We start from the raw sequence: 13,712 nt of genomic DNA on the forward strand, positions 1-13,712 counted from the left end.
TATCCCATAGTGCTTTTCCTGTCTAGAATGTCCCCACACCAATCTGAGTCAGTGTATGCCACGAGTTGTGATATGTTTTTCTCATGTTGATGTGGAAAGACTATGCCATAGTTCAAGGTGCCTCTCAAGTATCTCAAGATTCTTTTGGCTGCTAGCATGTGTGATTGCTTTGGTTTGCTCATGAATCTGCTGATCATCCCTACACCATAGCAGACCTCAGGTCTTGAGTGGCAGAGATACCTTAAGCTTCCTACAATTTGTCTGAAGGTTGTCTCATTGGTAGCAGCTTCTTCATCACAGTTTCCCAACTTGAGGTTTGTCTCAGTTGGTGTTTCAGTGGAGTTGCAACCTGTCACCTTGAATTTGTCTAGGACTTCAATTAGGTATTTCCTTTGGTACATGAACAAGCCTTCTTTAGTGTGTTGGAATTCCAGGCCGAGGAAGTAGGATAGTCTTCCTAGGTCTGTCATTTCAAATTCTCTTTTGAGCCTTCCCTTTCAACTCTTCAATCCCTTTTGAACTGCTCCCTGTTACATGTAAGTCATCTACATATAAGCAGATGAATAACACATCCTTGTACTGATCACTCCGCTTGATGTAGACTCCAAGTTCCACTGTGTATTTCTTAAATCCAGATTCAGATAAGAACTTGTCTATCCTTTTGTTCCAGGCTCTAGGGGCCTGCTTTAATCCATAGAGAGCCTTGTTCAATCTGAGTACTTTCATTTCATTCCCTTTGCTAACAAAGCCAGGTGGTTGTGTGACATAGACCACTTCTTCTAATTGTCCATTTAGGAATGCTGATTTTACATCTAGTTGCCATAGACCCCAGTTCTTCCAACTAGCAATAGCTACAATGAGTCTTATAGTTTCCATCCTTGCCACTGGTGCAAATACCTATGTATAGTCGAGTCCTTCTTTCTGCATAAACCCCTTAGCAACTAGCCTTGCTTTGTGTTTAGCTATAGTGCCATTGAGTTTCAATTTCACCTTAAAGATCCACTTGACATTGATTGGCTTCTTGTTTGAAGGTAAGTCCACTAGCTCCCATGTGTTGTTCTTTTCTATGGATCTGATCTCATCTTGCATAGCTGCTCTCCAAGTATTATCAACTATGGCCTCTTCTAAGTTGATGGGTTTAGCATCAGCAAATAGAGCCATGTGTTGAACCATGTCACTTTCTTGATCTATTGCATCATCAAGATTCAATTCATAGTCTGCTAGCCAATTAGGAGGATTTCTTGTCCTTGTATGTCTATTTCTGCTTGGTTGATGTGTTGAGATAGTGTTCAATCTCCTCTCAATCATTTCTGCCTCATCATCAGGTTCCAAGTCAATTTGTAGTCTTGCCAGAGGAGTGGGATTTTCTCTGTGTCCTTTCCATGAGTTTAGCTCATCAAAACATACATCCATGCTGAAGGTTACTTGGTTTGTCTCAGGGTTGTAGAGTTTGTAGGAGCCTGTGGAATTGTAGCCTAGTAGGATCATTGCTTCAGTCTTGTCATCTAGTTTCTTTCTTAGCTGATCTGGTATGTGTCTATAGCACAAGGACCCAAAAATTCTCAGATGTTTGACAGATGGTTTTGCTCCTGACCATGCCTCTTCAGATACCTGGTTGCTGAGCCTCTTGGTTGGGCACCTGTTTAGTATGTATGCAGCAGTGGTTGCTGCTTCTCCTCAGTATTCATGTGCTAGATCCTTGCTTCTTATCATGCTCCTAACGATGTTCAAGATGGTTCTGTTTCTCCTTTCTGAAATTCCCTTGTGTTGAGGTGCGTAGGGGGCAGTGACCTCGTGCACAATGCCTTGATTTTTGCAGAACTCCTTAAATTCTCCTGAGTTGAATTCTTCACCACCATCTGTCCTTAGAATCTTTATGCACTTTCCTGATTCCCTTTCAGCCAAGGTTTTGAATTGTTTGAATATGGATAGTGCCTCATTTTTTTACCTTCATTAGGTATATCCACAGCTTCCTGCTTAGTTCATCAACAAAAGTGATGAAATATTTGCTTCCACCCAATGATGGTGTGTCAAAGGGACCACACACATCAGAGTACACTACATGTAGGAGATCTTTTGCCCTTGATGGAGTGTATGCACTGAAGGAAGATCTTGTTTGCTTGCTTATCTGGCAGTTATCACACACTTTGTTTGGAGCCTGAATTGTTGGTAATCATGTTACCATAATCTTTGACTTCAAAAAACTTAAGCCTCTGAAGTTTAAGTGCCCTAGTCTTAGATGCCATAGCCAGGAGTCTTCTGATAGGGAGGTTGCAGATAGGCACTGAGTTTCAATTGTCTTTAGACTGACTTGAAATGTTCTGTTTCGGGCCAGAGGTGCCTTTAGTATTAGCTTGCTTGATGCATCAAATATCTATCCTTGATGCATTTGAATTGAGAAGCCTTTTTCTATCAACTGTCCAATGCTTAGAAGGTTGCTTTTCATGTTTGGAACATATTACACATCAGAAATTAAAACATGTCTGCCATCTTTTCTACTGATTAACACATCACCTGTCCCTTCTGCTTGGACCATTCTGCTATCTGCAAATCTCACACTGCATCTCTTTTGTTCATCAAAGTTCACTAGCCAGTTTCTCCTTCCAATCATGTGATTTGAGCACCCTGAGTCTATGTACCACTTGTCCTCATTACCTGATTCATTGTTTGTGACCATCATTAGCAGCACAGGTTCATCTTTTGTTCTTTCTGTGCTTTCTTTCTTGGCTAGGTAGGCTTCACTGTGGTGTTTGCCTTGTTTCTCATACTGATTTGCAGGTGCTTGCCATTCATTACTAAAATGTCCAATTTTATCACAATTGAAGCATTTTAGTTTCCTTCTATCCACCTTTCTTTTGTTGTTCTGCCATCTTTGTTGACCCCCTCTTTTTGATGAGAATTCTGCCTGATCTGCTTCAGATCTGTCTTGATCAGAGAATTGAGGTGATCTGAAATTCCCTCTTCTCTTATCCATCCCTCTTCCTCTACTCCTTTGTCCACCTCTACTGCCATATCCACCTCTTCTTGTGGTTTGAGCTTGTAGTGCTTGTTCACTTGGTTTTTCTGTGGATCTTTCCAAGATTCTCTGTTCATGTGCTTCAAGGGAGCCTTGGAGGTCCATAATCTTCAACTCATCTATCTTCTTGGATTCTTCAATTGAACCACTATGTGATCAAACCTTGGGCTTAGTGTTCTTAAGATCTTTTCAACTATTGTTTGATCTGCCATCTTCTCACCATTGGCCTTCATTGCATTGGTATGACTGTTCACACGGTTGAAGTATTGTGCAATTCTTTCATTTGGTTCCATTTGCATCAACTCATATTGTCTTCTCATGGTTTGCAATCTCACCTTCTTCAATTGTTCAGCTCCTTCATTGCTTTTCTCAAGGGTTTCCCAAGCTTCCTTTGCTGACCTTGCCTCTGCTATCTTCTCAAAATGGGCTTCATCTACACATTGATGTAGTAGGAACATCGCTTTGCAGTCTTTCTTTTTGCTCTCTTTATATAGCACTCTTTGTGCTTCTGTGGTCAGATCTGCAGTGTCTGGAATTCCTTCTTCCACAATCTCACTTACTTCTTGGAATCCCATGATGGCTAGCATTTGAATCCTCCATTTGTTCCAATTGTTTCCATCGAGTATAGGAAGATTTGCAGGGAATCCGGTTTGCCCCATGGTTCTTTAGTCTTGCTCTGATACCAATTTGTTAGAGTAAAAGAAAGAAAAACGAAGAAGAATGAGGAAGAAGAAGAAGAAGATGTAATCTGGTTACAAAGAAGAGAAGAGAATGAGGATGAATTAGAGGAGTTTCTATTATTGGAAATTCAATATTGTTAAAGTAGGTAATCAAAGCTATTTATAGTAAGCCTCTTGAAAACTAACTACCATAACTGATTTTTGAATTACAAACTAACAATTTCATGATAAATAAAATAATAAAAATATCATTACATATTATCTTTTTATTTATTATTATGACATTTGCTTCTCTATTAATAGAGAGAATTCTTACTCAGTAGTACATGCTCTTTGTCATAAAAAGTAAGCCCCAAACTAAAGTTAGGATCCTCTCTATCATTAGAGAGGTAAAACATCACAAATATCGTATAAAAATATAACAATATAACACTTTTATCATTCAAAATATAATTATATGATACTTTTATGAGTTTAAAATCTATGCACTAACAGTGTAAAGTTTTTTACACTGTCAGCCCATCATCCACCACTGATTTGTAATACTTTTGTTTAAAAGTCAATGGTAACATATGAATGGTGGAAATTTGCTAACAGTGTAAAAACACTTACACTGTCAGTGTATACATATTAATCCCTACTTTTATTCTTGGAAACAAGTATAAAAACATAAATTTATCTATGGGAGAGTGAGCTTCTTCCACCAACTCACAAGCTAGTTTTGACCATGATTGAAAAAGTTGGTGGTAAATTAGTTTAATATAATTGAGACTTGAGAGTGAATAAATACGGGGCTTTGGTTTGCCATTGCTGCTATTCACCGTTTCCTATTTGGTTAATATGTCGTTTTAGTTTTCCAAACCCAATATTAACTCACACTCTTAAGCATCATCGATTCATTATAACTGCTTCCACCTAATAATTATTATGAGCTTATCTTGTTTCTCGTTAGTACGAAGGATTTGGACATTGTTCAACCGAATCCAAATCCTCTCCATTAGATTAGGGTCTAATATTGATGATGAATATGATAATATAAATGACACAAAAAAATATCAACAATTCTAATTTTAACCTTTTTCCATTGTATTCAAGTATTATACTCTCTCATACTTGAAAAGAAGATTTGAACTTCATTCAAGTAAATGTTCTATAAGTTACTTAGAATTCACTATATTTGTTGACAAGAAATATATACCTATGAGTTTTATATAATATTATTATATCATCTATCATTTATTTTTATTTATTATTGATTTTTTATAAAAAAAAATAGTATAAACGAATAGTAAATGATAAGTTGATTATGCATAAATTGTTATACTAATAGTATTTAAATTTTTATATTAATAATGCACCAATATTATACTTTAATGTATATTCTTCATTTACAAAATGCTGGAACAGAGGACTATTAGTTTCTTGGTTTTATATCTAGGTCACTATAATCTTTTTAATTTTATCTTACTCTATAGTCTATACAATATCTCTAATATTTAAAAAAAGTTTTAACTATTATAAAATAGCAGTTTTAACTTTTTTCCTCAAAAGACAAGAGAAGGGGCTCCTACCAATTTGAATACTAGACATGTTAATAGTTAGCTACTTAGCTTAGTTTTAACGCGTCTCGCTATTCTAAATTTCTAATGACAATTTTAGCTTAGTGGAATTTAATTAATTACTTTTTCTTTTATAAAGTGAAGGTTGTAAAACAAAGAAAATTAAAATGAGATGAAAGGAAGAAGGTCAAAATTGGTGTAATACCTCTTGCAACTTTAAATAGAATATAAAATTTCATGCGTATATGTATTGAAAACATACATCGACATGTTAAATTAAGGATTGAAAACGAAAGCACGATGTTATGAAATGTTATTGAAATGAGAATGACATGATAACAAATTAACAATATTAATTTCTACGTATATCAGCAACTTGTAATTTGTTAATGAACGTACCGAACCTTATTCCTTATTCTAATGTCTTCCTACATCACATACATTTAATAGAATTTGTCACTGCCTCATCCATTTAATTTATTGGTTTGATTTATCATTTTCTCTAACTTCTCTACCCAACCTTCATTTAGTCAACTAACTTGAATATGGCTATTATATGCATCAATTTGTTATTATGCAATTTTTTCATTTAATTTTGTCATTATTTGTAGTGTAAATATGTATACACTCCATATATATATATATATATATATATATATATATAATCAAATGTCAAAAGTTTGATTTCCGGAAGATACTTGTTAAAAAAAACAACCACAAATCCTAAAATATATTATTTCCTTAACCATAGGATGAGAGAATACCCTAATACAAAAAATATCAAAAGTTTACTTCAAATTGAGTTTTTTTTCCTACATCAAAGTATTTTCCATCTACCAAAGTGTGAGACTTATTGTTTAACCCCTCTCTATATAAGTGAGTCAAATTAAAAAAAAAAAAATAGAGTAAAGTATATGATATTTGAATATACATTGTTTTAAACTGTGGTTAAAGTGACAATTACATTATCTCACAATTGCAATAGTAAAAAAAAAATATATATATATATATAGTGATAATGTATGATTGTGCATGACTTCTATTTATTATCATGATATTATTTATCATTTATCCAAATCTTTATGATCAATGCATATATATTACTTTCATTCAAAATACAATCCATATATATAACACATATGAGAATAACATATCTCAGCTCTTATCTTACTTTATGTCCAAGTCAAATTAAAAAATCTCATTTAATTGAAAAATAAATCATAAAACATAAATTAATATTTTTATATTATTTTCTCCCACTAGTTGATTGTAGTAGAAGATGTTGTCCATAATCCTAAGTCAGTCCTAAAACTGCATTATTCCTTAGTGGTGGTACCTTGCGATGATGTGGTAGTGTGTGTGTGTGAGAGATGAAGCATCTAAAGCAAACAAAACGATGGTTAAAGCCATACCAACCCTTCTTTCCATATATGATGACACAATTCATATCTCACTTACTAAATACAACTAAACAACAAATATGATGCAACAGGGTCTCGCCGGAGAAGCCGTCCGCGGTGGCCGGACGGTGGTGGTGGGGATGAAGCTGGATTCTCTGAGCAAAGAGTTATTAACGTGGGCTTTGGTCAAAATTGCTCAACCTGGTGATACTGTTGTTGCTCTGCATGTTCTTGTCAACCATGGTAAAGCTAAGATTTTTTTATAAAAAAAATTGGACTTTTATGTTTTTTTATTGTTGTGGGTTCTCATGGTTTAATTTTGTGAAATGGGGTTGTGTAGAAATTGTGAATCTAGATGGGAAATCGTTGTTGATTTCGCTTGTTACAGCGTTTAACCCTGTTCTTGCTGGTTGTGAAGGATTCTGCAATTTGAAACAGGTTCAACTTTGCAATTTAAACTAATTGATCAGGAAATGCAGGACATGTTTTTATTTTTATGTTTTAGCATAAATTGGAATCTGAAGTTAAAATTTTGATTTTTTTATGTGAGAATGGTTTAGGTGGATCTCAAACTGAAAATTTGTAAAGGTTCATCAGTGAAGAAAATTTTGGTTCGGGAAGCGAAAGCTTACGCTGCAACGCATGTTATGGTGGGAATTTCTCAAGTCCACCATAAAATCTGGTCATCTAAATCTGTAGCCAAGTACTGTGCTAGAAAGTTATCCAATGATTGCTGTGTTTTTGCTGTTAACAATGGAAAAGTTGTGTTCAAGCGCATTCGTGATGGCTCACCACCAAATGGTGGTGCTGCTGACTTGCAAGGTTTTGATTTTTTGTCTGTTTTAATTTATGTGAGTCTCATAGACTTACATAGAATTCTCACTTTCTCAGTCATTGAGTTGATGCAGGGATTGATTATCATTACAGAAATGGTTTGCTTGGTTCGGCTCAACAGACACTCGGTAAGAGTTCAGAAGTACTGAGTGATGATACTGCAAGCATGTGTGCTGATAAGGGTGCTGGCAAAATCTCGGATCACAGTTTTGCCAAGGTTTTTCCGGATTCTGCAGAAAATGTTCGAAGACAAAGCTGCTCAGTTTGTGGTTCAACCCTGGCATTGCTAAATACTTCTTCCCACCAATCTGCAGAAGAGTCTTCTGGTGAAGGTGGCAGTGAGAACTCTTTGGCTATAGTGCCTGTAAAGACCACTGATGCAAGTCAACTTGAATTGATACCGGGTTGGCCACTATTACACCAGAAAATTTTGTCAGACAGGCAGCCTCTTCACCTATCACCGCTGCACCAGATATCTGTGGTCCCGTGGGCAATGAGTTTGCCCTGTAGAAGTCTTTCATATTATGCTTATCATGATCATAGATCGAAATTTTTTGATCGAGGTCATGATCATTCTGTGGCATTAGATAGCCAGAGTGGTGCTCTTGTTCCAGTGGATGCTGAGATAGGTACTGCTTATTCTCCTGAACGAAATTCAATAAGCGTTCCAAGAGAATTGGGAAGCCTTCATGATAAATACTCAGCTACTTGCAGATTGTTTGAGTACCGAGAACTTGTTTCAGCAACATCAAATTTCTTGCCTGGTGTGTTTCCCAGTACTTGTTTGGCTAAATTCAATTTAACGCAACCGGTTTAGTCCTTTTAATTTTAACTTGGTTACCAATGTGATTTTAGAAAACTTGATTGGGAAAGGAGGAAGTAGTCGGGTTTATAAAGGCTGCCTTCGCGATGGCAAGGAACTCGCTGTTAAGATCCTGGAGCCTTTTGATAATGTTTTGAATGAGTTTCTCGTGGAAATAGAAATTATCACTACCTTGAATCACAAAAACGTCATTTCCCTGCTCGGGTTCTGCTTTGAGAAGGGCAATCTTCTTCTAGTCTATGATTTCTTATCAAGAGGAAGCCTTGAAGAGAACCTTCATGGTACTTTCATATACATTAGTCCAACTTTTGTTTTCTGTGTGATCTTTTAACTTTCTACTGACTCCCTTGTTCTTTCTATTCCATGTCAAAGTAGGGAATAAGAAAAATACACTTGAGTTTGGTTGGACTGAAAGACATAAGGCAGCAATGGGTGTTGCCAAGGCTTTGGAATATCTCCATTGTAAAGATGATCAACCTGTGATCCACCGGGATGTAAAATCATCAAATATATTGTTATCTGAAGATTTTGAACCCCAGGTAGATTATTTGAGTTTTTATATTTTGAGTTATTTGTATTTGTAAATCCTCAAGTTGTTATGCTTGATTTTACCCAGCTCTCTGATTTTGGACTGGCTAAATGGGCATCAACATCGTCATCACATATAACATGCACAGATGTTGCAGGAACCTTCGGGTTTGTACTTTCAACTATAGCATAACTATACAGTCTATGCTATATGTTCTTGTCTATACATGTAGCACAGAGTGAGAGTGTTTGAACTGGTCCTAATTATGCATTACACTTGTTTGTGCAGTTACATGGCTCCTGAATACTTCATGTATGGCAAAGTAACCGATAAGATCGATGTCTTTGCATTCGGTGTCGTGCTCCTTGAACTTCTTTCAGGGAGAAAGCCCATAAGCTGCGATTATCCAAAAGGTCAAGAGAGTCTCGTAATGTGGGTATGTATCTGTAATCTTAGGGTCTAGCAACTAAATCTCATTTACCGATTTCCTAATCATACGTATCGTGGAAATATTGATGGGAAACATATCTTGCAGGCAAGTCCAATTCTAGATAGTGGAAAAGTGTTACAATTGTTAGATCCTAGTTTGGGTGATAACTATGATCATGAAGAAATGGAAAGGATGGTCTTAGCAGCCACACTTTGTATCAGACGTGCTCCGAAAGCTAGGCCTCAAATGAGCCTTGTAAGTGGACCACAATCGGCTTTATAAAAAATTGGTCATTTATGCATATGGTGGTTTTCTTTTTTTTTGGACAATGACTTGACTTTATGTGTTTAGCTTATCCTCAGTCGATAACATGCTCCTTGAATTTATCTTCTTGTTTGATCACTGCGGAAGTATTCTTATTCTCTCCATTGGTCCCTTGTCTAGTGAAAATCTAATTACTCTAATGGACCACAGGTTTCAAAGCTCCTTCAAGGTGATGCTGATGCAATCGATTGTGCAAGGTTAGAAGTTAATGCTTCAAAAGCACACGAAATACTCGACGACAAATCTTGCCCACCAAGTAATCTACAGTCACTTCTTAATCTTGCACTGCTTGATGTTGAGGACGACTCGCTCTCCATGTGCAGTATTGAGCAGAATGTCTGGTTAGAGGACTACTTGAGAGGCAGGTGGAGCCGCACGGCAAGTTTTGACTGAGCAAACTACTAGCAAAGTGCTAGAAGAAGAAGCTCTCTATCTTATTTTATCTTAATCACATGTAGATAAACTTTTCTTGTTCTTCTTCTATTGATTGGCTTTGGCATATTCCATTGGGTTTTATACTAAAAGGGTTTAGGTTAGAATGAGAGGTTATTTGTGTGTGCCCTCTTCCTTCCCTTAATAATGAAGAAACTAAGCCTTATGATTTCTTGGCCTAGTTACTTCCCCTTTTTCATCAAACTTGAAGTGGTTTTTATTTTAGTCCTTTATTTCAATTCCAACCAATTTTGTAATATGTTAATAATGGTAACATTTGGAACAAGTTGTATTTTAGAGCATAAGGATCATTGATATGCATCCTAAGAAGGCTATATCATTCTTTGCTTGGTTTCTTTCCTTCCACTGTGCTTTTGCTTGAATGCCTGATGAATAACTTCTAGAGTCTAGTACTTCATTGATATAATTATGCAAAGATGTTTTTGCCTTATAAGTCTTGGTTAAGGGGAACAAATATGTACCACTTGAATAAGTTAAATTGGAAAAATATCCATGAAATAAACTTTTCTTTCTTTTCTGACCATATAAATTTCTATCCAATTATATAAGAAGTAAGAAATGTTAAGGATCCTAACTACTACTGAAACAAACTAATGATACCCTTTTGTAAATCCTTTGGTATTAAGGGCCACCAAAAACTAAACTAAGTTTCCATTCCCTAGCTTTAGTCATGACCACAAGTTTATTTCTTGACCCTACTAATGGGGTTTGTGTGGAATTCTGATCTGAAACCTGTAACCAGGTTTATTCTTACTTCCAAGAGCTTGTGGATCACTATGAAGTAGTCTTCTTTAACAAATCACCAAATATTCACTCACTCTATGTGTCTTCTAACATAAATTATTGCATGGTTTAGTCTCTAATACACAACCAAATCACTGATTCTATAAACATTGATTGGCCTATAATCATAGCTATCACCAATTAATGGTTGATTATACAATAAAGTGGAATGAGATTGTTGTAAATGTTGTGAATAGCCTTATAATCAAAAGCAACGAGTGTGTACTTAGAAGGAAAAGAACAAGAAAGGAGAATGGAGAAGAAGAGTGTATGCAGAAGAAGAGAGAAAGAAGAATATGAAATCTGTGTTGAATGCTATGAATAATTGTGTAGGGATGAAATGAATTGAATCACTTAAATTCTTACACAAACTAACTTTCCTTTTATAGCATAAAGCAACTACCTAACTTTCTATAAACAGAAAGGATTGTAACTAAACCAACTGAATTACAAAACTATCTAACAGTAAAGAGGGTGAGTTGATGCAACAATAATGTAGTTATTGTGTAGTGATCATGAGATCGTTTTCTCAAATCCTCCAAATGGTCTCTCTTGCATAAGATTGTGTATATCTATCATTTTATCTACTAATTTCCTTGTGCACTATGCCGATTTTTTTAATAAGGAAAGAATGCCTCATGCATGAAAGGCTAACAACTACCTCAATAAGTATTTATAGTATAATTTAATAACCAAATTACAACGAGTATGAACACAATATGAAATGTGTCAACTCTTGTTGGCTAGATAAACTTTAGAAAGAATGAAATGCAATGAAAGGATATAATCTATTTTATTCAATCCCTATTTTTATTCTTAAATTTTGAAAACAATTGATTTGGTAGTAAATTATAACATTTCCATTCAAGTATTTAAATAAAAATATAAAAGCTTTATTTCACTCTAATTTATTCCATTTTAGTAAATTATAACATTTCCATCAATGTAAGATAAGATCTCAAACAAAGCCTAACATATAAACATCTACAAAGTGCTGCTTAATATAAAGTGGGGTATGTGGACACAACTAAAGTAGAGTTTTTAAAAGTAGATTTGTATTTAAAATAAGAAACTAAGATTTATGTTTTGAATAGCTTGCTACACTTAAGTATGACGTTTGAATATTTATTATTGATTGAGTCACAACTCTTTTTAAGATATTTTGTGATATTGTTCAAAATGTACAAGTATAACGTCAATCATTTCATCTCCATAATAAAATAACATAGCTCTCTGTTTGGTACTTTTAATACATTATAAGAACTCATATTGAATACACTTAAAATACGGTTATTAATGCTAATTCTCGAACTATTCATAATATGACTAACAATGTCAAGTATAGAATTTCCAACAATATGATTATCAATGTCAATTTCCGAATTTTTCTTAATATGACTACTCGTATTAATTCTAGTATCACGAAACGAGTTAAATTGTGTCTTAATAAAATGAATTGTTTTAACAGTCAACTTAAATTATATTTTATATTTTTCTCTCTTTTGGATTATGTAAATATCATAGAGGATTATAGGAAATAAATACACAATTTCATAAATCACTTACAATTACTTTTAAATTTTATGAATTCATGGGTATTCGTGGATTTGTTGGGTTCCCAAAGACCCGCGAGTAGCAGACCAAGAGGGTATTCACGCAGGTCTGGAACGGGTCCAATTCCAAACACAAAGTAGCGAGATAGGTCCAGATAGTACAGTACTCGGTATCATTTAGACTTAGGAGTGAGCAAGATCTGACTCTGCCCGCTCACTCGGTTTGACCCAATCATAACTGTGTTCGAATAGGGTCGAATCTAGGGTCGAGTTCGGGTTCAAAAGTTAGACTAATCAATATTTAGGACCGCGTAAGGACCAAGTATAACTTGACCCAACCCGTCTCATGTTTACTCATTCATCATGTTGCATGTGTCTCTATTCAAATGTGTTTAGAGTAATGATACATTTTTTGTCGAAAGTACCATTGATTCTCTAGTTGTTTAATCATATATACATGATTAATAATACATATATCATTTTATATGACAAATTACATATTCATAATAATAAGTAATACTGAAAATATTTTATCTAAAATAAGTATGCATTATATTTAATTAGATTTATGATCGAGTTTAAAGGCTAAACTAGTCGATATTTTGGAGTTCATAAAATGATCTAGCTACCATTTAAAACTGGATAAAGGATAAATCTTAACTCATCCTAACCTCACCCATACTCATCAATATTTATAGTTATTGCAATCTATATGCATAAATATTAAAATCTAGATGAATCATCTACTTTACCATAACAAAGTAACAATCCATATTAAACTATAAAAGTAATACACATAATTTTTTATATATAAAGTAAAGTATTATATGCATAACAGTTAGTGTAAAGATTTATATATAATTATTATATTATCTATCATTCATTTGAATTATATTTTTTCAAATAGTCAATAATAATTAAAGATGTATGGTGAATAATATAATAACAGTGTATAAAACTTATACAATGTGAATATATATATTCTTTTGTCATAAAGTAATTCAATGATTAACAATTTGTTGATCATGTAAAATCTTACTCCCGATACATAAATATAAGAAAAGTAAAACTCATCCTTATAACAGTCTCAAAATAACATTATATTAAGAAATTGAGTAAAAACTTAATTCAATTATTCAAAAAATTTATTGTACCAATTTGACCAATTATATTAGAAAATCTTAAATTATCATTATATTTTAAATGATGGTCAAATTAATTATTTTTAATATTTTATAACTAATTTTTGAAACAATTTAATACTCACTATTTTGACATATATTTATCATTGATGAAAACGATTGTAACTAAACCAACTGAATTACAAA

At 34.2% G+C, this 13,712-nt stretch overlaps 1 protein-coding gene across 2 annotated transcripts; it reads left to right on the forward strand.

Annotated features, from left to right (window-relative positions):
* On the forward strand, window positions 6,582-10,194 carry LOC109344322 (probable receptor-like serine/threonine-protein kinase At5g57670). Of its 2 annotated transcripts, none has more exons than XM_019583054.1 (10): window positions 6,582-6,898; window positions 6,996-7,093; window positions 7,216-7,477; window positions 7,564-8,253; window positions 8,345-8,593; window positions 8,685-8,851; window positions 8,929-9,008; window positions 9,130-9,277; window positions 9,377-9,526; window positions 9,746-10,194. In XM_019583054.1, exons 1-10 carry the CDS (start codon window positions 6,736-6,738, stop codon window positions 9,986-9,988), a joined length of 2,250 nt encoding a protein of 749 aa, XP_019438599.1. In that variant the 5' UTR covers window positions 6,582-6,735; the 3' UTR covers window positions 9,989-10,194. The 2 variants fall into 2 exon arrangements, with proteins under 2 accessions (XP_019438599.1, XP_019438600.1); XM_019583055.1 differs by having other exon boundaries at window positions 6,583-6,898; window positions 8,688-8,851.

The sequence above is a fragment of the Lupinus angustifolius genome, chromosome LG03, assembly GCF_001865875.1.
Source record: "Lupinus angustifolius cultivar Tanjil chromosome LG03, LupAngTanjil_v1.0, whole genome shotgun sequence".
In the NCBI taxonomy this organism is placed as follows: Eukaryota; Viridiplantae; Streptophyta; class Magnoliopsida; order Fabales; family Fabaceae; genus Lupinus; species Lupinus angustifolius.

Excerpts from the sequence above, each read along its gene's own strand:
- LOC109344322 (XM_019583054.1), top strand. The coding sequence starts at position 6,736 with ATGATGCAACAGGGTCTCGCCGGAGAAGCCGTCCGCGGTGGCCGGACG. Across the intron at positions 8,254-8,344 it reads AACATCAAATTTCTTGCCTG|AAAACTTGATTGGGAAAGGA; the intron begins GTGTGTTTCCCA and ends ATGTGATTTTAG. Across the intron at positions 9,527-9,745 it reads CTAGGCCTCAAATGAGCCTT|GTTTCAAAGCTCCTTCAAGG; the intron begins GTAAGTGGACCA and ends AATGGACCACAG.